At 33.2% G+C, this 23,157-nt stretch overlaps 2 protein-coding genes across 4 annotated transcripts; both read right to left on the bottom strand.

The window, feature by feature from the left end:
- LOC111421290 (Hexosaminidase 2) lies at positions 1-8,335 on the bottom strand. Of its 3 annotated transcripts, XM_071199650.1 has the most exons (7): positions 7,606-7,699; positions 2,437-2,902; positions 2,104-2,280; positions 931-2,050; positions 640-857; positions 389-584; positions 1-324 (listed from the first exon to the last, which is right to left on the bottom strand). In XM_071199650.1, exons 3-7 carry the CDS (start codon positions 2,178-2,180, stop codon positions 103-105), a joined length of 1,833 nt encoding a protein of 610 aa, XP_071055751.1. In that variant the 5' UTR covers positions 2,181-2,280; positions 2,437-2,902; positions 7,606-7,699; the 3' UTR covers positions 1-102. The 3 variants fall into 3 exon arrangements, with proteins under 3 accessions (XP_071055751.1, XP_071055754.1, XP_022910196.1); XM_071199653.1 differs by lacking the exons at positions 2,437-2,902; positions 7,606-7,699 and adding an exon at positions 8,261-8,335; XM_023054428.2 differs by lacking the exon at positions 2,437-2,902.
- A 198-nt stretch (positions 8,336-8,533) lies between these two features.
- On the bottom strand, positions 8,534-16,007 carry LOC111421420 (retina and anterior neural fold homeobox protein 2). The gene is made up of 3 exons (XM_023054572.2): positions 15,450-16,007; positions 15,271-15,385; positions 8,534-9,587 (listed from the first exon to the last, which is right to left on the bottom strand). The coding sequence occupies exons 1-3, from the start codon at positions 15,654-15,656 to the stop codon at positions 9,313-9,315; spliced, it is 597 nt and encodes a 198-aa protein (XP_022910340.2). The 5' UTR covers positions 15,657-16,007; the 3' UTR covers positions 8,534-9,312.
- Positions 16,008-23,157: the final 7,150 nt, after the last annotated feature.

The following is a 23,157-nucleotide window of genomic DNA, read 5'->3' as shown; positions in this document are numbered from 1 at the left end:
AAAATATAACAGCTTTATTCGTTGTTTGATTTGCTTATATTTTTAATATAAAATAATATTTAATTATAAGGAACAACAAAAAAAGAATTCTTTCTAAAATCCTCACGAACAGGATCCTTCGTTCTGCACACACCATTCCGGAGTAATTGCATCAGCTTTAATACCTGCCTCCACGAGTCTTTCTCGATGAATGAAAAACCTCGTTTCAACTTCACCACTTTTTTCTTCCGAATCCGTCCACAATCGTTCACCTGCCGCTGCAGCTCTCGGCCAAACCTTTCCATCAATTGTCGAATCATCAGTGTATTCACCCCACATACAAACCTAATTAACATACAAAAATTGATTAAAAATTGTATAATACTTTTTGATTTAAATATATCCTTACTTCGCCACCTAAAACATTTCTATGCCTAATTATTTGATTTTCATAAACTGTCCTCCAAGTATAATATCGGGTGTTTCCCCAAAAACCATGATCTAAATACCAGGCATTTTTTGTGGAAATGATTAAATCATAACCTTTTGCAATTAATTGGTTAGGTATGGGATCATCATTTCGAACCCAAGTTTGAATAATATATCTTAAAAATACATTATTAAATCTAGCTTTTGACTTAATCGATGGTGGAAAGAAACCTAATTCTATCTAAAAATTTTGATATAATAGCTGGTTCTGTTAAAGTCGATGACCAAAGGATTATTGAAGAATTTCCAAAATTTGCATTAAAAGTGTTTAAAGCTTTTTCTTGGTATTCACCCCAAAGCACAATAAAATCTTCTAAATCTCTTCCCATTCCGGCTTGTGACATATAATCTAAAATTTCTTGAGTCGAATTCCAACAAGGAATAAATAACTAAAAAGAAATTTCTTTAATTTTTCTTTTTAAACATTATCACAAGAACTTGTGATATTTCAAATTAATTTACTTCATCTCCACCCATATGGAAAAACTCTCCTTTAGGAAAAATTTTAGCTAAGTCACTATAAAGTTTTCCCAATGTTAAATAAACATTTTTATTAATTGGATTTAATTGCCCACAAGGTGGTTGAATACAATATTGCCTCCACGGCGATCTATTCACACAAACTGCTAAATCTCCAAGTCCAGCATGAGCACCAAATTGCCAACCGTTTCCAGCATGAGCTGGAGCATCAATTTCCATAATAATTCTAACCCCTCTTAATTTAGCATAATCTAACAGTTCTTGAATTTCATAAAAACTATAAGTTTGTGTATCAGAATACGCTCCATATCTTGCTAAACTAGGAACGCTCGGAAAAACTATAGGAAAACTTTGAGTATCAGTAGCGTGCCAATGCAAAACGTTCATTTTACTCATAGACATTCCATTTATTTGAGATTTAATCGTTGATATCGATAGGAAATTTCTTGCTGTGTCTATTAAAAGACCTCGATGAAAATAAGCTGGTTTGTCGCTTATAAAAGCTTTACGTATTATAAATAAAATTGTATTTTTTTCTTCGTCGTGGTATTTTAAGGTTTTATTTGAAACAATTAATTGAGATAGAGTTTCTAAACCATGACGTACACCAAAAATTGTCATTCCAGTTATATTTACCATTAAATTTATACCTTTTTTAATTTCATCATCATAAGTAATATTTAGAATGTAACTTTCATCCGTTTTATGGATTAAATCCGTTGAATTAACTTTAACAGTGAGTATAACAGTAATTTGATTATCCGATTTTAATTGACAACCGTTGCATTCACCATCTAATTTTTCCAAAAATAATGATTCAAACTCTTTTAAATATTTTGCAACATTTTCATCGCCGATAAATGGGCGAAATTTTAATTTACTCGGATGAAATGGTATCGCAGTTTTTGACAAACTCGTTTGTATCCTAGGTCTCGGCCAAAGTGGTCCATAACGACCACAAGTTAATTTGCATAATCGTTGTGATTTAACATACAAACTTGCTAAATCTTCTAAATTAAAATCAATCGGTTCCGCGGATCTTTGGCAAACCTCTTTTTCATTGTTGCAACTCCAACCCCAATGAAAATTCTGATTTTCTATTCTAGAAGTAAAAAGGTATATAAATATATAGATTTTTGCTGTATAACTTCTTACCTAATGTTGTTAGTATAAAAAATATCGGAGATCGCAAAATGAAAATTGATTACCAATAAAAGAAACGTATGTTTCATTATGGTAAAATATAAAAAATATAAAATAAAAACCACGTTTTGTGTCAGCGTAAAATTGATGATGAATATGCTCGTCTCATTCCTGATTTCTCTTCTAGTTCTAATGGGATAAAAGAAAATAAAATCAATAAGAAGGTATTTTTAGGAATTAAAACGTGATTTATGAATGAAATTAATGAATCAACTTGTAAAATAAACTATACAGATTTAAAGATTTATTAAAATTTAAATCTTAACAGATTACATTTTTAATTACTTTCTAATTTCTGCCAATTGCTTCCAACGGCTGTAAGTATATCACAATGTCTCTAAAACCATTCATTTTAGAGTAGCCTATATAGCTCCCGGTATCTTTAGATGGTCTTACTGGAACTCAGAACCACTCGCTTTTAGAAACTAGTTAGGTCCAAATTGTCCGATTACATCACACATTGAAGCGGTCTCAACTTGCTAATTGCTACCATCAGCTAGGAGTACATCACAATGTCTTCCATTGATTTCAAATAACATCTTATGATACTGTATCTTACGTTGTTATTGGCTTTCAGTGCTTAACAAAACCGTTGGTTTTAGAATGGCTTACAAGACATCGTAATGTCTCTCGTCAACTCTGATAGCTCTCAACAGCTAATGATACCTCCCAATATCTTTCGTTCAATTTCTTTCAACACTTTGAAATACTCTTAATACCTCCCAATTCCTTCCTTAGTGATTTCCATTCACTACCAACAGTAGAAAGTAGTATAATATATTCACAGCCGTTAGTTACATCAAGCTACTAATTTGCCAAAAGTAATGGTCACTTTTAACAAAACAGAGGATATAAAAAAATTTAACGGGATCTAATACCTAGTCAATATGAAAGTTAGAATAGAAGCGTTTAAAATAAGAAAATTAATTCCGCAATGAAAAAATTGTCAAACCATCGGACTTACCCAAAAATTCTCTAGACCTTATCATGTATGTGTTAATTACGCAGAAAATCACCTGCATAAATCTATGCAGACAATGTGCAAAAATGTAACCTTGTCAAATTGCTGCAAAAATGAAGAGAACCAAATAGGGAAATCAAATGACCTTTACTGATGCAGTACAAGGAGGTAAAAACGGTTATGAAAATCAATTTAATGAAAGATGAGATTGATTAGAAGTAGGATCGACTGGTTCAATCCCAAAAGTACTCTCATGGCTCAAAAAGACCTCGTTATTGTAACATGAAATTGGAGCAATTTACGACCCACCAAAATACACAATTTATTACAGGACATTTATAAAAAAAATTTGTCAAACTTGATTGCCAAACGGACTGATTGGGGAAGAAAGCTTACCTATTAGAGAAACGGGCGGAAGTTTCCATTAAACAGACAAAACCACATATTGGCCCACCAAGATATGAAAGATTAGTTTAAAACTACTGAGGAAATAACAAAACAGGAATAACAACAAAATAATAATACATACAGCTGCTTGATAATACCAGAGAAATAAAGCATATTACAAAAGGAAGCAATTACCCAATAGAAATAATTGGCATGGTCAAAGACAAAAGAGCAGCAAAAACGCATTTAATGCAAAAAATAATGAATGAACTTGGAATGAAGGTGAGAAGTTGGTTGATTTTTGCTTCCACAACGAATTGAGGATTAACAACATCTATTTTGAATACAAATCTCAACAAAAGATTACGTTTCAAGAAAGGAGAGGAATAATGCCTACAATAGATTACATAATAACAAACAGGGCAATCAGACAAGACAAATTTTGGATTTTAGGTTCTTAACATTGGCCAACGTAGGATCTAATCAAAATCTGATGTTAGCAAAAATGAGAATGAAAGGACCATTAATCCAAACAAACAAGCTTAAAAATCCATCTATATATAAATTTAAGCACCCAATCAAAGCAAAATAAATCAAGCCGCGGCGGAAGTATTGAGTGCAAGACTCATCAATGCTAATACTTCTTATAGGAATAAAAAACATTAGTTCACATCCTAGGGAAAACTATCAGTCCAAGCAAAAAAGAAGTCCCACTTATTGTATAAATCCAGAAGATACCAAGAAACTATATGAACTTCATAAGTAAAAGGAACAGATCAAACAAAAGAATAAGGGAGATAAAGAGAGAATATTGAAAAGAGTTTAGCAAAGAAATAAAATATGACCTATAGGGAACCCAAAAACGAATCAGCGAGCGCAAAAGTTCAAGGTCGGTATACAGAAAAAAGGTGAAAGATGAAGGAAATGCTAAAGAGATTGAGGAAATAGAACAATTGACAACGGAGGACCTGGCTAGTTACCAGATCCGGACAACATAACAAGAAGCGAGGAATAGCAGGGGTGTCGGAAGTAGGTCAACGGTCGACGTTGTCTTCGTAGTTAATAAAGTGGGGAAGAAAGCAATAGAATATAACAAACCAGCATACTTATGCTTCATAGATACTCTGCATTAGACTGCAGAGCGACATCCACACATAAAACAAACAAACAGACCACGTAACTTAATGTAAACAGTATCACAATAATCAAAACAAAGACGCTTAGCATGGAAGAAATATTATACCTTTGAATGTTGGTGAATCATAGAAAAATGCGTAAGGAAAAATACGGGATCAAGATTGGAAAAGACGAAATATAAATCATGTGCTATGAGAAAGGCGCAACTGTGTCTGCAAATTGCAGATTGCAGGCACAGTAAATGGACTACAATGGTTACTGCTGATTACTTTTAGAATACATGCGAAAAAGTCTACATGGAAATAAATGTTACAGAAACGAAAGATGTGGTAATATCTAGAGAATAGATAACCGCGAAGACATAACCTATAAGTCAATGGCTATATGATAGAGCAAGTAACAAACTACATTTATTTGGGCGTAAACATATCGTCGTATGGAGAACTTAAGAACAACGTGAGAAAACAAGTGAGCCAGAATAGCGGGAGCACTAAGATCGACCATATGGAAAAACGACTGCGTATCTACCAAGACCAAAGTAAGGATATACAAAGCCTGCGTCAAGCCAATAATGACATATACTGCGGAGGTGCACAAAGTGGAAACCAAATGGATGGTTCGAAGTAACGAGATAGCGATTTTGAGAACCATCACTGGATACACACTATGTGATCAGAGAAGAAGCAAGGAAATTCGGGAGTAAATCGAAACGAAAGAAGTATGGATGCGCGCACATAAACGACTCTGGAACGAGCGCGTTTCATGAATTGAAGGGAATGAACTGCCAAGAATTGCCAGAGATTGCTGACCAGCATATAAAAGGCAGCCAGGATAACCGCCAAAAAGATGGAAAGATAGCTATTATAGTCGTTTAAAGAAGTTATACACAAAAACTTTATGAAGAATCTGACGCACGACTTTTTGAAGGAAATTGAATTTTTCAGTAGTAGCTAAGTCAGTCACTACTTTTAGGACTTTCCGCCGAATGATTGTTCTGTTCCAAGAAGTTTTGAAGAAATGATTATTTACGTTATAAATCCGGAAGGGGACTTGTAACAGTACGAGTTAGATATTACGGACGAGATGACGAAGGCACCAAGTCTGAAATATCTAAACTAGTACTAATATAAACTACTAAATATCTACGAGTACGGCAATATATGAATGTGGTCAATTAAACTGCAATTACGGTGTAAAATATTTAATAATTTCAAAAGTTAAAAATGACACTATATTTTGATATTTTTTTAATGGCAACGGTGTTGCTACAGTTTGTTTATGTTGAATTTATATTGTAACAGTCGGGTAAGTGTTGCTTAGTAACACTTTCCTGACTCAAATTGATGATGTAAACGTGAATATACTGGGCAATACAATATAAAAAATATCGGGAATTTCATATAACTTGCAATGTATGAATGTAGTAACTACAGTTACGAAACTACTATGCACTTACACTGTCCCACATAAAATACAACATAGCTTAATAGTACAGGCATTGGGTAGTTTTGCAAAGGAAAAGTTTCGCTTGGAAAAAAGTGATGTCTTTATGATAATCGGAATATTTCTGGTTCTAGGTCTAGTGTTAGTTCTACTTTTCGTTCAATAAAAATATACCACAATTTAACGTTGAATAACAATTGAAACTAGAACTAACACTAAACTTAGAACTAGAAACGAATTCATCAGAATTTGTGATAGTGCACTAGTATAGTGTAGTATTGCACTATACTAGAAATAACACTAAACCGAGAATGAGAAACATTCGGATTTAGCCGCACGTGTTTCAAGACGGCTAAACCCGAATGATTCTAGTTATAGGTCTTGTGTTAGTTCTAGTGATAGTGTAAAACTACAACTATACAGGGTGTATCTGAATGACGTGCCCAAACATCAGGGGGTGATTCTTTAGGCAAATTTAAGGGTACTTTCTCATATAAACTATCAGCGATTTCGACTCCCCTGCACCTGCGGAGCTACGCCCCTTCAAAAATGGCGAAAAATTTTGGTTTATTTTATTTTTCCCGAAAACCATTAACACCAAGAAAATGAAATTTGGAAAATATGTTTAGCTTATAATAGGGCATGTTTCGAGCCTATTTGTACTTTCAATCTTCCCTTCTAAGTTCCCCTAAGAAAAAAAAATTAAACCAAAATTTTCCGCCATTTTTGGAGGGGTGTAGCTCTTTAGGGGAGCCCAAGTCGCCCATGGTTTATATATCAAAGTACCCTTAAAATTGCCTAAAGAATCACCCCCTGACGTTTGGGCATGTCATTCAGATACACCCTGTATAATATGCACCATAATGATATCATATGTTAACTAGCGCTACCTATCACTGTCACTAGAACTAACATTAGACCTACAACCAGAAACATTCAGACATGTTGCATTTTATGTGGGACAAAGTAAATAGGTAGGACGTATCTACCTATGTACCGGTTTCTATGGAAATATATTTTTGTATGTTGCATTTTAAGTGAAATTCACTGTTTATCAATATTCTACTTCGTTTTCTATATATCATTTTATTGCACTCCTCTATTATTTTGGCTCCAAACGCCCATGATTCATAAAGATAAAAAACATTTCAGAAGAATATGTAAGATAGGCTGTAATCACAAAGTTTTGATTCATATCTTAAATTTATAATAAAAGATCATATATTAAAGTAAGCCATGTTAAATAAGTAATACAAAATAAAGTAAAATAAATAAGAAATTACTATAATTAATAATTTAAAATGTAATAAAAAAAATTTACGAAAAAAAGTTTCAAGACTTTTTTATTTAGTTATAATTAAAATGTTAAATTAAAGTTAAGTTATTTAAATAAATAATAAAATGTTGTGATTATAAAACTATAAGTAGTAGTAAACTTGTGATTACTATATTCATAATAATTTATGAAAGAATTACGTAAGAAAGGAAATATCTAATTCATTGTAATATGATTATGTTTTTCTTACCTATTTTCCTTCCAATAAAACAATTTAAACGATTACAAAATAAAAACACAGTTTTAAATTGATGAAATAACAGAAAATCAAAGCCACATTTCATAATAAACTCGGAGCAAAGTTGAAGAACACACTCGTTTCGTTCCCATCGTTTCGTTTCTCTTCTATTTCTAGCTAACACGATAAAAGTAGCGGTAAATTCTCAATTCGCGCAACTACTACACGCTTTAATCCCGGTTCATCTTCGTATTACAACGATTAAAAATAATTATAAAGAAATTAACTGTGACCTTCGCTCTGCTGGTTCAACTACAAATTTACTACACACCAACCAACGGGACACTACTTATACAAAATACTTCAGTTTTAAATATTTATAAACTTCATCGATTATTTTAGTTTTAAAGTCGACGAAGACTTGTTTGCACGATACTACGTGCATGACACACAATGTGAAAACGAAACGAATCCGATGCGATCGTATATAAAGTATGTACACGTTATCTCCTCTTTTTATTATTGTTTTTTTTTTATTTTTGTATTTACGCTTCGAGATTTCGATTCGCTTCTTGGTATGAGAAGGGGAATGAAATTGAGAATATCCGCGATTCACCGTGAAGATTAAGAAAACTGGTTCTTTTTTAATACGAAAAGAAGAACTTACCTTTAAAGGAGGACGCAATTGTTGATGTTAACATATGGCTTTTTTTCTTTATAAATTAATCAAAAAATTAATAATACATCTTTCATTTTGGTTATAAATAAAATTAACCTATATTGATTGAAATTGTCAGTTGCCAAATAAAAAGAATTAAAATAGGTATTAAAATGTAAGTGATTTTATTAATATTTATTTATTGTCTAGAATGGATATTTTATCATAAAAGGTGTTTCAAATAATTTATGTACATATAATGAATTTTTTGATTTTTTAATATTTCTTTTTTTTTAATTATGTTTCATCATTAAGGGAATAAAAAATCTTTAAAATGGCCCAAAGCACCATCTCCAATCTTAAAATAATCATCAAAATCGATTTCTTATAGAAAGTTTATGAAACGTTGCAGAATTAGCAATAAAAATGTGTATGTTTCGATGAAGAAAGAAACAAACTGGGGTATAAGTTTTTTAAAACTTTTTCTCTCCCTAATATTATTCTAGGGAGCTGAAATCACCCATATTTGTTTAGAAATATTATTTAAACACAACCGTATGTAACATAGATTAGATATTCATTTTTTACTTTTGAAAACGTCTATACAGTTAACATATAAATCGATTTCTTTGGATAAATGAACAAACTCAATTGATATTTTAATGTTGGTACGTTAAAAAGACAAAAACTACGTGGTTAAATAAAATAAATCAAATTTTAACTTTAGCAATAAATTAAACTTCTTGCATTTGTGTTCATTTTAAAGATTTTTTTAAAATTTATTAATATTATATAATTTTAATCTTTATTTTTTTAAATTATCTCCAAACTCAATATTTATTTACAAGATCTTGATAAACTACCTCAAATACGACTCCTATTGCACCCTAAAATCGCTTCATTATCATCTCAAGATCATCTAGTCTAAAATTAAAAATAATTTAAGAAAATATTCGTTAAATTCTAATAATTACAAATAATTGAATTTAAGATTGTTATCGATATAATTCCCTTATTTCTAAAATAATTTCTTTTTAGTTTTTTTATTTTATTTTTTATTTTTAGTTGTTGACATCGACTCGTGTGTTTGGTGAATAACTATCGGGTAATTTCTTGGAAATAGATAAATCGTCAGGTCCACCGGGTGAAATTGATCTTGGGCTTGGGGTATTTCTTAAACTAGAAGGACTGTGGCTGTTATTATCTGGTGAACATGGACACGGAGGATGTGGTCCTGGAATCGAGCTATGATGATGAAGCATCGAAGAAAAGTTAGCTTCTGGATGTTTATCTTGCGGTGAGATTTCGGTTGGTAAACCAGGAGCTGTTGGACGCCCTGTTAAAAAAAAAATTATTTAGTACTTTTTAATTGAACTCAATTAATCTTTTTTCTTAAAAATATAAATCAAATTAATTAAGATTTTACATAAACAGATTTAAATCAAAATACACTTTCAAATATATTCAATTTTATATCAATTTAAAATTCGTACTTAATCTGGTATATTTTAAAATAAATCGTACAATTTGTGATTTAAATAATTTGTGTATCTTCAGCAGTTTTAACTACACGTAATGCGCTAGTCGATATGTTATCTGGTAACATCCGGTATTGTATTGCGATCAACTAAACGCAAAGTTATTCTTGTACAGTATCAGATTACGATAAGAACTTTTTATTATTAAATTTGCTTGTTATTCAACATTATTCAAACATAAAGACTTTGTTTTTAATTTAAGATATAAGTCGTTATCTAACTCTATTATATTAGCTCTTAAATCTAAAGACGGAGTTATTTAATAATATTTGTCAAAAATTAATCAAAACAAAAACGTGTCTGCAATCTAGTGTTCGCAGTGTGAATCTAGTATCTAGAACTCTATTTTAAAAGTATTACTTGTTATACAAGTATTTTATCAATAATGTGTTAATTCAGCTTATAAATTTGATTTAAGACAGGTGTGTGATCACTTATGATATAACTATAAAGAATGCGAGCTTTAATAGCAGCAAAAAAGTTATTAGAAAAACAATTTAATGGCCAAGTTTGTGTAGTACATACACAAATACACCTGTATCCAAAAAAAAATCTAAAGTCCATAATAGACACGCATGGACTACACAATAACGAGAAAAAAAATCTAATTTTGCACCTTGACTTAAACGTTGGGAATTGCATAAAATACACTAGTAAGTACAAATATTTGGGAACTACAAAGGATAAAAACATACAAGGCAGAAGAGCAACCCCTATGATGAATGGCATATTGTGGGATAAATGCATATCGAACAAGAAGCATCAAATCTATAAAACGAAGAATCACTTAAAGAAAAAACAGAGAAAATCCTGAGTGCACAACCGAGTTGGTTGTGTCGTTACAGTTGATACCATATAGTTATCATATTGTAACTACAGTAAAGTCCGGTTATTACGTACCCGGGTTATAACGTTCAATCGGATGTACAAGTATTCTCACTATATCTCACTACCGTAAAAATCTATTGCAAAAATTGATTAAAGAGTGGTATGATGGGGAAAAATTTGTATTGTATTTGTTGGACTCCTTTTGAATGGTGGCGTAAGTTTGAATTACAGTTAGTGAAGAAGTAATTAGAAGAAATGGCTTCAAAGAATCAGTAAAAACATTAAATTTGCTTTTTGAAATGTTTGAACACGAATTTATTCATACCTACTTAAAAATGATATTTTAACTCTGATATAACGTACACCCCTTTTGATTTCGTGAAGATACATTATAAAGTTTAGCTTATTGACAGATTCAGAAATATCTTGAGGAGTTTAATCTGATTAATAAGTTCCAGTCTGGTTTTCGTGAGGGGCATGGTACTACTACAGCACTGATTAAGATCACCGATGTTAGTTCTGCTTGTTATAAGCGTTGTGTTACCTTGCTAGTGTTACTTGATTTTAGTAAAGCCTTTGATTCTGTGGACCATGCCTTCCTGTTAACTAGGCTTTCTGCTATTGGTTTTAACTCTTCCTGTGTATCTTAGTTCCAGTCCTACCTTTCCTATCGGTCTTTATATGTCCGCGTGGAATCTGTGCTCTCTTCTCCTGATGACATCAAATGAGGAGTTCCTCAGGACAGTGTGCTGGGTCCTTTGCTCTTCTCAATTTCCATAAATAGTATTAGTGATGGTATCTCGTGTAACTATCATTTGTATGCAGATGACCTTCAACTTTATATTTCGTCAACTGTTAACAACCTCACAAATGCTTTGTTGCATCTTAACAACGATTTCTCTAGCGTGCTTGACTGGTCTAAACGTCATGAACTTAACCTGAATCCAGGTAAAACGCAAGCCATTGCATTTGGCACTCGCCCCTTGCTGACACAATTTAATTCCTTAACTACCCTTCAACTGAGGCTTGACGACACCGTTATTCCGTTTTCTAATACGGTCAAAAATCTTGGTGTGGTAATGGATTCGGCGATGTCTTGGCGACCACATGTTCAGGGAGTCTGTAAGAGGGTTTCTGTTTCCATATTTTGAAAAAACTTCTCTGCTACCTTCCTCCTGTTGTACGTCGTAGTCTTTGTTATTCTCTCATTTTCCCACACATTGATTATGCTGATGCTGCGTATCCTGATCTGTCCGCAGCCCTTCGGGGTAAATTGGAAAGACTTCAGAACAATTGTATACGGTACATTTTTGATTTAGGATTTAGGAATCGTAACAACCTGCAGATGATGATTTGCCAGAGTCATAGATCATTTCGTATGCTTACTATGTTCTACAAAATTGTCCATACCCGCACTTCTGCTTATTTGTCTGATGCTTTTCGCTTTTTAGTATCACATGACTTGCCCACTCGATCAATGTCGCACTCTACACTCATGTTTCCAGTCCATAGTACTTAAATCTACCACAGATCTTTTACAGTTCAGTCGATTGTGTTGTGGAACGATTTGCCTGCCGTTGTTCGCAATGCAACTAGTTTAATAAGTTTTAAAAATGCCTTGAGGCGCCATCTGCTATCTCTTCAACTATCTTCTTCTTGACCTATACGTGTTTGTTTTCTTCCCTAGTCTGCCTTTCCTCTATCTTTTAATGCACTTTCTTGTTTGTGTCTTTTCTTCCTTGTAGTAACTGACTATCGATCCGTTACATAACTCAAATATGCTCATTCGCTCAGTTTTATTAGCACATCATTTAGTATTACTTTTTTTTGGTAGCCATAATTTATTTATTTAAAATTACATATACACTGTTACCAGTTAGATCTCTTGGAAGATATCACTTATTGCGATAAATTGATCCGTTTTTCTTGATGTCTATATTTATTATGAATGTATAGTATAGTTATGTAAATATTTGTTTTTGAGGCAATAAACATTATTATTATAACCGAAATCTACCGAATATGGTATCAAATTACCAAATTACGACATCGTGCTTTCTTCTCCCGAGTTAAGCCACGATCTTTTGCGACCGAGGCGAATTATAATTTTAAATTAAAATAATTTCAAAATTAAGTTTGTGTGGAAATGTAAATATGAGTATTTGTAATTATGGGTGAATTAAGTTGCATAAAACTGGCTGAAGAGATATTAAATGAAGAGAGAATATTTAAATTAATAAAGGTAATCCACTAAATAGTATATAAACTGAAACGAATAATATTGTAACGGAAGTAACAAATAAACAGTATTAATGTGATAATTATATTGAAAAGTTTTAACTCTTATTTTGCAAAAGCCTGTTTTTTTGATGAAAATATACGATAGTAAATATACGAAAGTGACCAATGGAAAATATGTAGATATAATTTGTAGATAATGAAATTCTCTATTTGTTAGGATTCATTTTGTACGTAGTAACAAATAATAGACAAACTATCTCTTGTTTTTAATTATGTCAGTGTTATTATTCGGTGATACTTGATGCCTTTCTGGCTTGATGGTTGATGAAACCTGTGATTTACAGCTGTGTTTAGCATTTTTTGTATCTAGATCTCATGGTGAGGAAAGCACTTGTTATTGGGATCTCTGTGTGTGTAGATACTATAAACCAGCTTCACTGAAGTCTTCTCTGAGTTGTTACATACATTGTCAAAGGGCAATCAAAAAGACGGCCAGTCGACGATGGGGGATGCTGGTGGAAGAGAACGACGATAATTCCAGGCACGACTGTGCCAATTTAATAAAACAGCAAATTAATTTAACGTGATAATATCAACGCCAAAAACAAAATCTGTGACCACCTCCTAGACAGCGATTAGATTCAAGCTTATGGTCAATGATAAAATCATACATCAGGAAATGAAATTTAAATACCTGGTCATCAAGGAATCAAGCTGTAAGAACGTCAAGGGCCGCGGCGTACCTAAATGATACAATATGGCGAAATAAGTATATTCGAACTGAAGCCAAATTCTGGATGTACAAGATTACAATTAGACCTATACCAACTTATGCAGGAGAACCCGACCAGAAAGATTCCAAACAAAAAGAATAGTAGAGACTTCAAAAATGAAAATAATGAGTAGAATATAAATAATGCATTGGAAGACCTAGTAAAAATGGAGCGATAACCTTCCAAACGAATTATGCCTAAATACAGTAGGAAAAAGTTGAAAGATATCTGAAACTAATACTAGGAAATACAGTTCTATATTTCTAGTTGTATTTATTGCTTTCTATGTGTCATTTTACAAAATATCTGTTTCGTGTTGGACGTTTTATAAAACACCTATGTTAATATAATATAATAATTGTCCGAACCAGCAAAAAAAAATCGTGTTCAAACCAGTGCTTGCGGCCATACAAGTTCCTTTGGATGTATGTCACATATGTCACATTGAGAATTTTCGGAGTATGTGATATATCGCTGAATAAAGGAGATGCGAGCAAGAGTTAGCCTCGTCAGATAACGCTAAGTACTTCGTTGAATAGGTTGGCGAAGGGGAACTGGATTGCGTTTATGACATTTAGCTGATTCTGATCTCCACTTTTATGTAGATGGGTTTCAAAGAGAAACAAGTTCAGGTGTTAATGTTTTCTGACTTACTTAAGATCAGGATTTTTAAACTACTTTAAACTACTATTCTCTCTTCATTTAATATCTCTCCAGCCATTTTTATGCAACTTAATTTACTCGTAATTACAAATACTCATATTTACAGTTATTATCTCCACACAAACTTAATTTTGAAATTATTTTAGTTTGAATAAAACAAAAAAAATACGCGGAATCGATGCTCCACTTAATAAATTGAGAACTGTTATAGCAGTAAAGACGTTCCAATCTACTTGGCTAGATCTACTACAATGATCTCTACCAGTCTACTTGGCAAGAGATCATTATGGTAAACGACACCATAAAATAACCAATAAAATCGCATGAAAATAAGGCGACGGGTTCGATGGAAGTTTTTAAACTATTAGAATTGGACGTGAAGTTAAGGATGTCTTTACGTATCCTGATCCTAAAGGTACACCATTAGTTGTCAACAAGGGATATAAATCACTTTTTTAAGCAAAATACTATTTTGTTACTAGTAAGCCAAAGACATCGGCAGATGGACACTTTTATAGTATCAAAGGTTTAGGTTTTGTAGATAATCAGACTGGCATCTATGGCATTAAAATGATATAACATGGATTAGTTTTAGATGTTTCCTTTAAAATAAGCTAGCTAGTAGAGCCTCAAGATCGAAAGTGAAGTGAGTAGAAAAAGCCTAATTGTACGAACAAGCTGAGTTGAAGTCCTAAATTTGCATATTCTATTTGTTCTCGCACTACTTCAGAATCTATATGAGTAAATCATTTGATAACTTTTAGAAATAAACTAAATGACCTTTCAAACTATTAAATTTGTCCGAATTGAACCTAAGAGTTTGTTTTTGAAGATTGTGTTTCTCGAAATTTATCAAAACAAATTTAAAAGTAAATTAATCTTAACGTAAAATATTGTATTTTATGTCGGCATCTTTTTTTCTGATTTATGAAATAACTACGTTAAGAGTTTTCTTTAAAAATTAATACAAACTTACCTGTAAGTAATAATGGTGGAGTACTTAAACCTAAACAACGCATCCTCCAAGCATCTTGAAGCAATTGAAGCCGCGCTTGTTTCCTCCATTTAGCCCTTCGATTTTGAAACCAAACCTAATCCCAAGTTTAGAATTGTAAATAATATTTTATAACATAATTTTTTTTAAATTAACTTTACCTGCACCCGAGCTTCTGATAAACTAATCCTCAAAGCAACTTCTTCTCTTAAAAAGACATCCGGATAATGAGTCTTTTGAAACAACGCTTCCAATTCTTGCAACTGTTGGGGGCTAAAAGTTGTCCGATTTCTTCTTTGCCTTCGCCTTCCAAACATATACTCCGTAAGGAGATCACCCGGAAGTGGAGATAAATATGGTCCCGCCATAAATATATTTTTATGGTAATTAATACTTAGGTTAATTTTTTGCTGATGTTTAGAAGATAAATCCGATTGTGGAAATCGCTGGTGTTCGCAGATTTGGTGGTTGGCGGCTGACTGACAACTCGCTGGCGCGCTTTCCTTCTGTAATAAGGGTAGCTCCACCCCAAATTGTTCTCATTGGTCCAAAGGGATAGACGCCCTTTAGAAAGAAAATTCCAAAGGGACACATTGCGCCAGCGTAAATTCACTTGGTTTAGTTTATTCAACGAAAACTGTTTTGTTTAGAGATTCTACAATTTGAAAGTGATCCTTTTAGATAAAGACATTTGATTGCTTTTTTGTATAACTTAATTTTTTGGTGAATTAATTAATATTGTAAAACACTTTTAAGCAAATATTTTTGATTACGCCTATACATTGTTTGAGAACACAATCTTTATCGTCGAAATTTAGGTTAAATAAAAAAATCTTTTTCTATATTTCACTCTAAATAGCCCTTCATTTCAAAGTAACATTTTTTGCGTATCCCCTTTGTCTTTACACATAGGTATTTTTATACCTTATATAACATCAAAAACCCACGAAATGAAAACAAAAAAACGTTATAAAAGTAAATCGTTAAAAAAAGTCGTGTAAACGTAGAGTATTATCATGCTGTTGAGGCCCTTTTCTAGGAGAAGAGAAATGCGGGGAGAGAAATAGGGGCGGCGCACAAAATGAGAAAGGGGTGGCGGAGCCGGAGGGGTTGTTGAAGTCGGAAACGCGAAGGCGGGCACTTTGAGTACAGATTTGTCCCCGCCCAGCCCTTTCAAATATGAAGTAATGCATAATTTTCATTAGGACCCGCTATGCACACCGCTATTCTTCTTCTTTGTCAACTCTCTCCTCTGTTCCAAGGATTCAAACAATGGAAGCGTCTGCGAGGAAAACACGATCGTGACATGATGTTAGGGAATTTTTTGTTTTGGAACACCCAACAAAAAAAAAATAAAAACATATAAAAATCACCGACCTAAATCAGACTAAAAATAAAGCCATCAAATGATACCATCTCAAAAAAAAGCCTCTTTAAACATCTTCAACAAATGTTACAACTCAATAAACTATCTCGATTTCAAATCAAATATTTTTGACAGATGTCCCTTTTTTAAAACTGGATCCTTCCTCCGCCTCCTTTTCTCTTCGTCTCCTCACCATCGTTGTCGTCGTCGACGTCTCTTTACGAGATAGGATGGCAATCAGATTTTCAACAATGGTTCGCGTCACAACACCAAGTTTCGTAATTAATAACGTCGAGGGCGGCCCGTTTTAGAGAAATAGGGATGGAGGCGGGGTGCAGTTTTGGTAGTACCCCAGTGAATTATTCCCTTCGGCACCGCACAATGCGCACCCCCTTTCCAGCAAGGCATACGGTGCCACGACGAGAATTAAATTCACTTGTTAACATTCGGGCGTTTATGTTCCGATTGAGTTCCGGGGATTAAGGAACACCACCAAACCCATTGTAAATCCTTAACAATAGATGATGAGAATGGGTTGGGATGGGATGTTATTGGGTGTTTATTGTGATTAGTGTTTAGAATTGGAATTAATAATTATTATGATTATTTGTTGATGAAAATTATTTTTTAATATGTATATGTTCTTTTTTTTATTGAACAATTAATAAATAATGAAGATGATCTTCTCAGATAATTACTCCTCGAGTAATAATTTTGCAATCGAATTCTATAGCAGACAAATGTTGTCTCTTCTTATCTGCTAAAGTGGGGTCGTAAATTAAATGGAGCTCATACAGGGTGATTCTCAACCTATACGTATAAACTTGGGGATTTATTCCTTGAAACAAATAATGGGTAATAGGTGAAAAAAATTGTAGTAAAACATTTTTAGTTTCATAGATATCCGATATAAGCGGCGACATCTAGATAAGGTGCTTCCCGGAAGATGGACAGGTCGAGGTAGTCCATTGGCCTACCTTGGCCTGTCATGTCCACAGCGTACAGTCTTTGCTTCCAGAAATCATCTTACACAGCAACACCAATCTATCTCATCTGTTTAGAACTAATACTACCATACTTATTTCATCTCCTGCCAAAAATTTTTTTACATATATTTGAGTGTATCGTTTGCTCACGTCCTTCTGATTGCAAGAGTTGCCTACACAAATGATGCATGATGAAATTTAGTAACGAGATGAAAAATGACATGTACGGATCACACAATGTTGAGGAAAATGTTGAGAGCATCAAAATGTATCAGATAGAACTCCGGTGAAAAAAAACGTCAAGCGGCCTTCCTCTGTTTCGTTGATCCAACCAAAACGTTCGACAAACTAAAAATAAAAGAACTAGAACAGAGCAAACATTACAAAGTATTAATGATTACAAAATCAAGATTGTGTGCTATGCAGATGATGCCGTCCTCTTGGCTGATACTGAGGATGGCATTCAGTGATTAACACAGGTATTTAACATTGGAGCTGAGGAAGTTAATACTGAGCAAGGATTGTGAAATCAGATACAAACTGCTTCCGAGAGAATCAGCCAAAACCTGGCGCATTGGTTTAGGCCACGCTAGTGGGACATCGTAGATTCAGCGAGCCCAATTGTGTATAAAAAATATTGGAAACAACTTGGAACACTTGCTTTAATGTCATTTTAAAATCTTATATACAGGGTGGTTCAGTTTTTAATCGGGAAACTTTACTGGGATATAGTACTTGCCAAAATAACACAATTTTTTTATAGAAACATAGGGTCGCAACTCTTTTGTTTTCGAGCAATGAACGATCAAAGTTGAGAAAAAAATTTACATTGTGTTTTGTATTTCGGCTGTAAGTAAACCGTAGAATTTGAAACTTTGTACGTATGTACTACTGGTTAAGCCCTTATTTTCAACCATACCTTAAATTTCCCCAGCGCCCTCTAAGGGGCTGAAATTCACCACCCCCTTGATTTTTTTATAACAACTTTTTAACGCTATGGAATATTAACATAAAAAAATATGGGTTGTAAAGCTCATTCTTTAGTGGTACTTTTTTGTCTATTTAGCATTTTCCTTTAAAGTTAATAGTTTCGGTGTAAAAAAATAAAATATCGTGCCATGTACTGCTATGTGCCGCCATGTTTAGCTAAAATTATTCTAAAAGTTGGCTCTGAGAACTTGTAAGTTTCATTTACAGTGAATTATTGCTGGTTATTAATAATTTTTGACGGTTATTAAGCAAGAGTATCAATTTTTTAAATATTGTTCAAAACAACGTAATTTGTTCAGACAGGCATTAATCTTATTTATGGTTTTTCTTATGAAAATCACAATTAATTGGTGTTATTTAGTTAGTACTAGATCCTAGTAAGTGCACAACTGCCCTAGCCACCTATAAAGAAAAAAAAATAGCAGCGCTTTACAAAAAAGTACCAATAATGAATAAGCTTTACAACTCATATTTTTTATGTTAATATTCCATGGCGTTAAGAAGTTGTTATAAAAAAATCAAAGGGGTTGTGAATTTCATCCCCTTAGAGGGCGCTAGGGAAGTTTAAGGTATGGTTGAAAATAAGATATTAACCAATAGTACATACATACAAAATTTCAAATTCTGTGGTTTACTCATACCCGACATAAAAGATATAATGTAAATTTTTTGCTCAACTTTGACAGCTCACAGGTCGAAAACAAAAGAGTTGCGACCCTATGTTTATATAAAAAACTTGTGTTATTTTGGCAAGTACTACGTCCTAGTAAAGTTTCCCGATTAAAAACTGAACCACCCTGTAAATTTCATGGATAACTAGGAAACTAAAAGACTTTTGCTACAATTTTTTTATTACTCATTATTTCTCATGAAGTTTATGCGTATAGGTTGAGAATCATCCTGTATAGTGCCATAGACATTCTCCATGACTCTTATAACTCTTAACAAATTTCTTGAGTCCTTGATCAATTCTGTCTATTTAAACGTCTGTATGGCGGCTGTTACCAGGGTGTATTTACAATAACAATTAATAGTTTTGTTAGCACATCTCACAGTTGAGAAGCAGTTCATTACACTGGATGTATCTGAATTGCTTGGCTAAACTTCACCAATGTATGGAACAAAACTTTAAAAAAAGTTTCTATGAACATGTGTCTAAAAATGCTTCATTAAAAAGTTACACGCGAATTTCAACATTAATAGAACATAATAATTGACTTGCTATTTCAACCATTTATCCATTATCACTACAGATTATGGGGGTTCAAGAAGCATCAGAATACTAGCGTTTGAAACTGGCAATAAACTTTTTCATGTAACAGGTGGGCCAGTTGCGTGGCCACCACGTTCGCCAGATTGCACTCCGATAAATTTTTTTATGGGGTCACCTAACACAACTTGTGTTGCAAAACAACTTGCTCGCAGGAAAACTGCGAGACCGAATCAGTCATAGTTTTCGTGTAGTTGCGAGATTCTTCTTCTTCATGTACACCCTCCGTTTGGTTGGAGGTTGGCTACCATCATTGCTATGTTAACTTTGGACACTGCAGCCCTGAATAGGTAAGACGACGTAACATTGAACCATTTTCGCAGATTACTAACCCAGGATATTATTCTCCTTCCAATCTTCTTCCCACAGCTTTTCCCTGGTTTATGAGGTGCAAAAACTCGTACTTCGGACCTCTCATAATGTGGCCGAGATATTGCAGTTTCCTTTTTTCACTTCATGCAGGATGTCCCAATGCTTTTTCATTCTTCTCAGAATCGCCATGCTGGTTATATGTTCTGTCCTTGATATTCTCAGCATCCTGTGCTAGGCTCACATCTCGAAGAGTTCCAATTTCCGCTCGCAATACACATTGAGGGTCCAGCTCTCTACACTATAAAAAAAGGACCGAGAAAACATAACATTTGAACATCCGAGTTCTTGTGTCCACGCTCAGATGGCGACTACATGCCATTGACTCGTATTCCACCGGTTTCCCTTCCGAGAGCTTTAGTGAAGATTTCCTCTGAATAGACGTTGTAGAAGAGTGGCGTAAGAATACACCCCAGTTTTACTATCTTACTATTATTTGCATGTCTCATGTATCGAGGTTTGTGTCTCACTTTATCAAATGCTTTATTATAACCAATAAAGCAGGCGTATACATTTTGGTTGACATCAAGACATTGCTGCATCAAGACATTGTAGGCAAACAAAGAATCTCTTGTGCCGAAACCCTTTTTAAAGCCAAACTGGGCTCCAGCTTAATCACAATTTTATAATTCGTGCGTATCTTTTTAAGGAAGCGTTTCTAGACACTTGTTTATAAGAACATCTTTTACACTTTTGTTTCATACATCGCATTGGTGAAGTTTGGCCAAGTAATTCAGATACATCCTGTATACTGATAACTTTTATTTTCTTCCCACATATTTTTGTTGTATTTTATACTCAACTCGCCTTTTTTATTTATTTACATTAACGCTCCTACGTAGTCTCACGTATGAATACATATCCAAAAGTGTACTTTGTTTTTGTTGTTTCCATTTATCAAGCGTCTCCATAACATATTCAAACTGCCATGATTGCAATGTTGTCTTCAAATGCTGCTATTGATCCATGTTCCAGTTTTGAACATTGTTAGTTATAACATATAGAATTTACATTGTAATGTCTTTTAATTTGAAATAACGTTATTTAATCGTAGCTGCTTGATTAAAGTGTATTTCCGTGATATAATTGTGATAATTGGAAATGTTGTTTAGCTTCCAAATTTTATCAAATGTCTTGTATCACGTCCAGAAAGATTCGTCCAGAAACGAAGTAAATTGTACATAAATCTCACAACATATCTAATCTAAATGACCTATATTATTTAATTTCACGATATAGGAGAAAGCCCCTGTGGTTAATAGACAATACGCAACCATTAATCAGAATTCTCAATGTTGAATGGTGAATACCTAAAAGTTAAACCCAGGTTCCTGGCAGATTTGGTCGAGATATAATCGACATTGGAGCAAAACAAAGCCTTGTGTGTACTCAGTTAACGAGTTAATGAAGGTTGAAGGCATTTACAAATGCAATACAGCTACAATTAACTGATTGTCTTACAAAAATAGAAGATATATTGATGTGAAGTTCTTTGTTATATCTGGTGAAAATTATTTAACACTTGCTGAATAGATTTTATTATAAAGCTGAGTTACTACTGGATCCATTTGAAACGACAATGCATGTCGTTTTGCTTTGGTTTACCTAGCAAAAAGTATGACTTGTGAACTGGAGTTATGAAGGTAACATTAGTTTAAACAATGTCTGTTGAGCATTGTTAAGATCGTTTCAGAGATAACTGATTGTTAATATTTGCTAAAAATCACTTTATTTGATCCGTTTTTCATTATTGACACCTACTATAAATAATACTTAGCACGGCCAAATACCCATATGCGAGTTGATAAAATTTATACAAATGTATCTTTTTAAATAATATTATTAGATATTACTTTTTCTGCCCATTGTTCCCTCTTTTACTACCTTGAAGTATTTATTTTTGATCCATCTTGTATATTGATAAAAACACAACTATAGCTACGATGATGAAATTAATAATTTGATATATGGTTATTAATTACATAAAAATCGTAAATCTGTGTTGACTTTTGGGTTAAATTGTCAATCATAAGCAGTACTTTAGTAAACATATGGAACCCATTTTCTGCATGTTTTATAGTGGCTTTATTGGAAGTGCAATTTTATCTAAACACACACCCAATATTTTTTGTACAAATTGAGATAAAGTCATCAAACCTCGTTCGATGTAAGTCTTGCAAATATTGTTAGTGCTATATAAATGTTACGAGAAATATTATTTATTAGCCACTTAATTTAGCCTTGTGTTAAATAACAATCACTATCTGTGTTAGTATCTCTAACCCAGCTTTATATTTTTATGAGTAAATAAAAAACTATTCATCTTTTCTGTCTTGACACAATTTATAAACAGTACGAACTATAACGAACGTAAAGCAAAATACGGTTATACGACAATAGACTAATACTGTGTAAATTACCTATCTCGGTTATAGAGACGCTGTTTCGAGCAACAAATTTAACGTATGTATTTAAAGGAAATAGCTCTATCGATTCAATAAGTAAAAAAATTAGACGTGGATCATTCACCGATTCAATTGATTTTTAGATCTAATTCACAATCTAAAAGACAAAATATACTTATTATTCATCCACTGATAAACCCAAAACGACAATTATCAAGCTTACTAGTTCTCCAGTCTGTTCAGATCATTCTAGTTAATGATAGGTACGTTTCAAATCACTTAAAATTGACGTCTTTGTATTTCAAGCTGCACTAACGATATCAATGGATTTAGCAAAGAATGATGTCCCGTTCGAAAAAACATAGACCACCACTTTTTCCATACTTTAACATGACTACTTGTTATATCTTGATATTTGTATCAATCGTTCTTACATTTATGAGACATAACTTTGACTCAACCCAACTGCATCCAAGCAGTCAA

The sequence above is a fragment of the Onthophagus taurus genome, chromosome 1 (assembly GCF_036711975.1).
Source record: "Onthophagus taurus isolate NC chromosome 1, IU_Otau_3.0, whole genome shotgun sequence".
NCBI classification, from domain to species: domain Eukaryota; kingdom Metazoa; phylum Arthropoda; class Insecta; order Coleoptera; family Scarabaeidae; genus Onthophagus; species Onthophagus taurus.
This window is presented reverse-complemented; position numbering and strand designations above follow the sequence as displayed.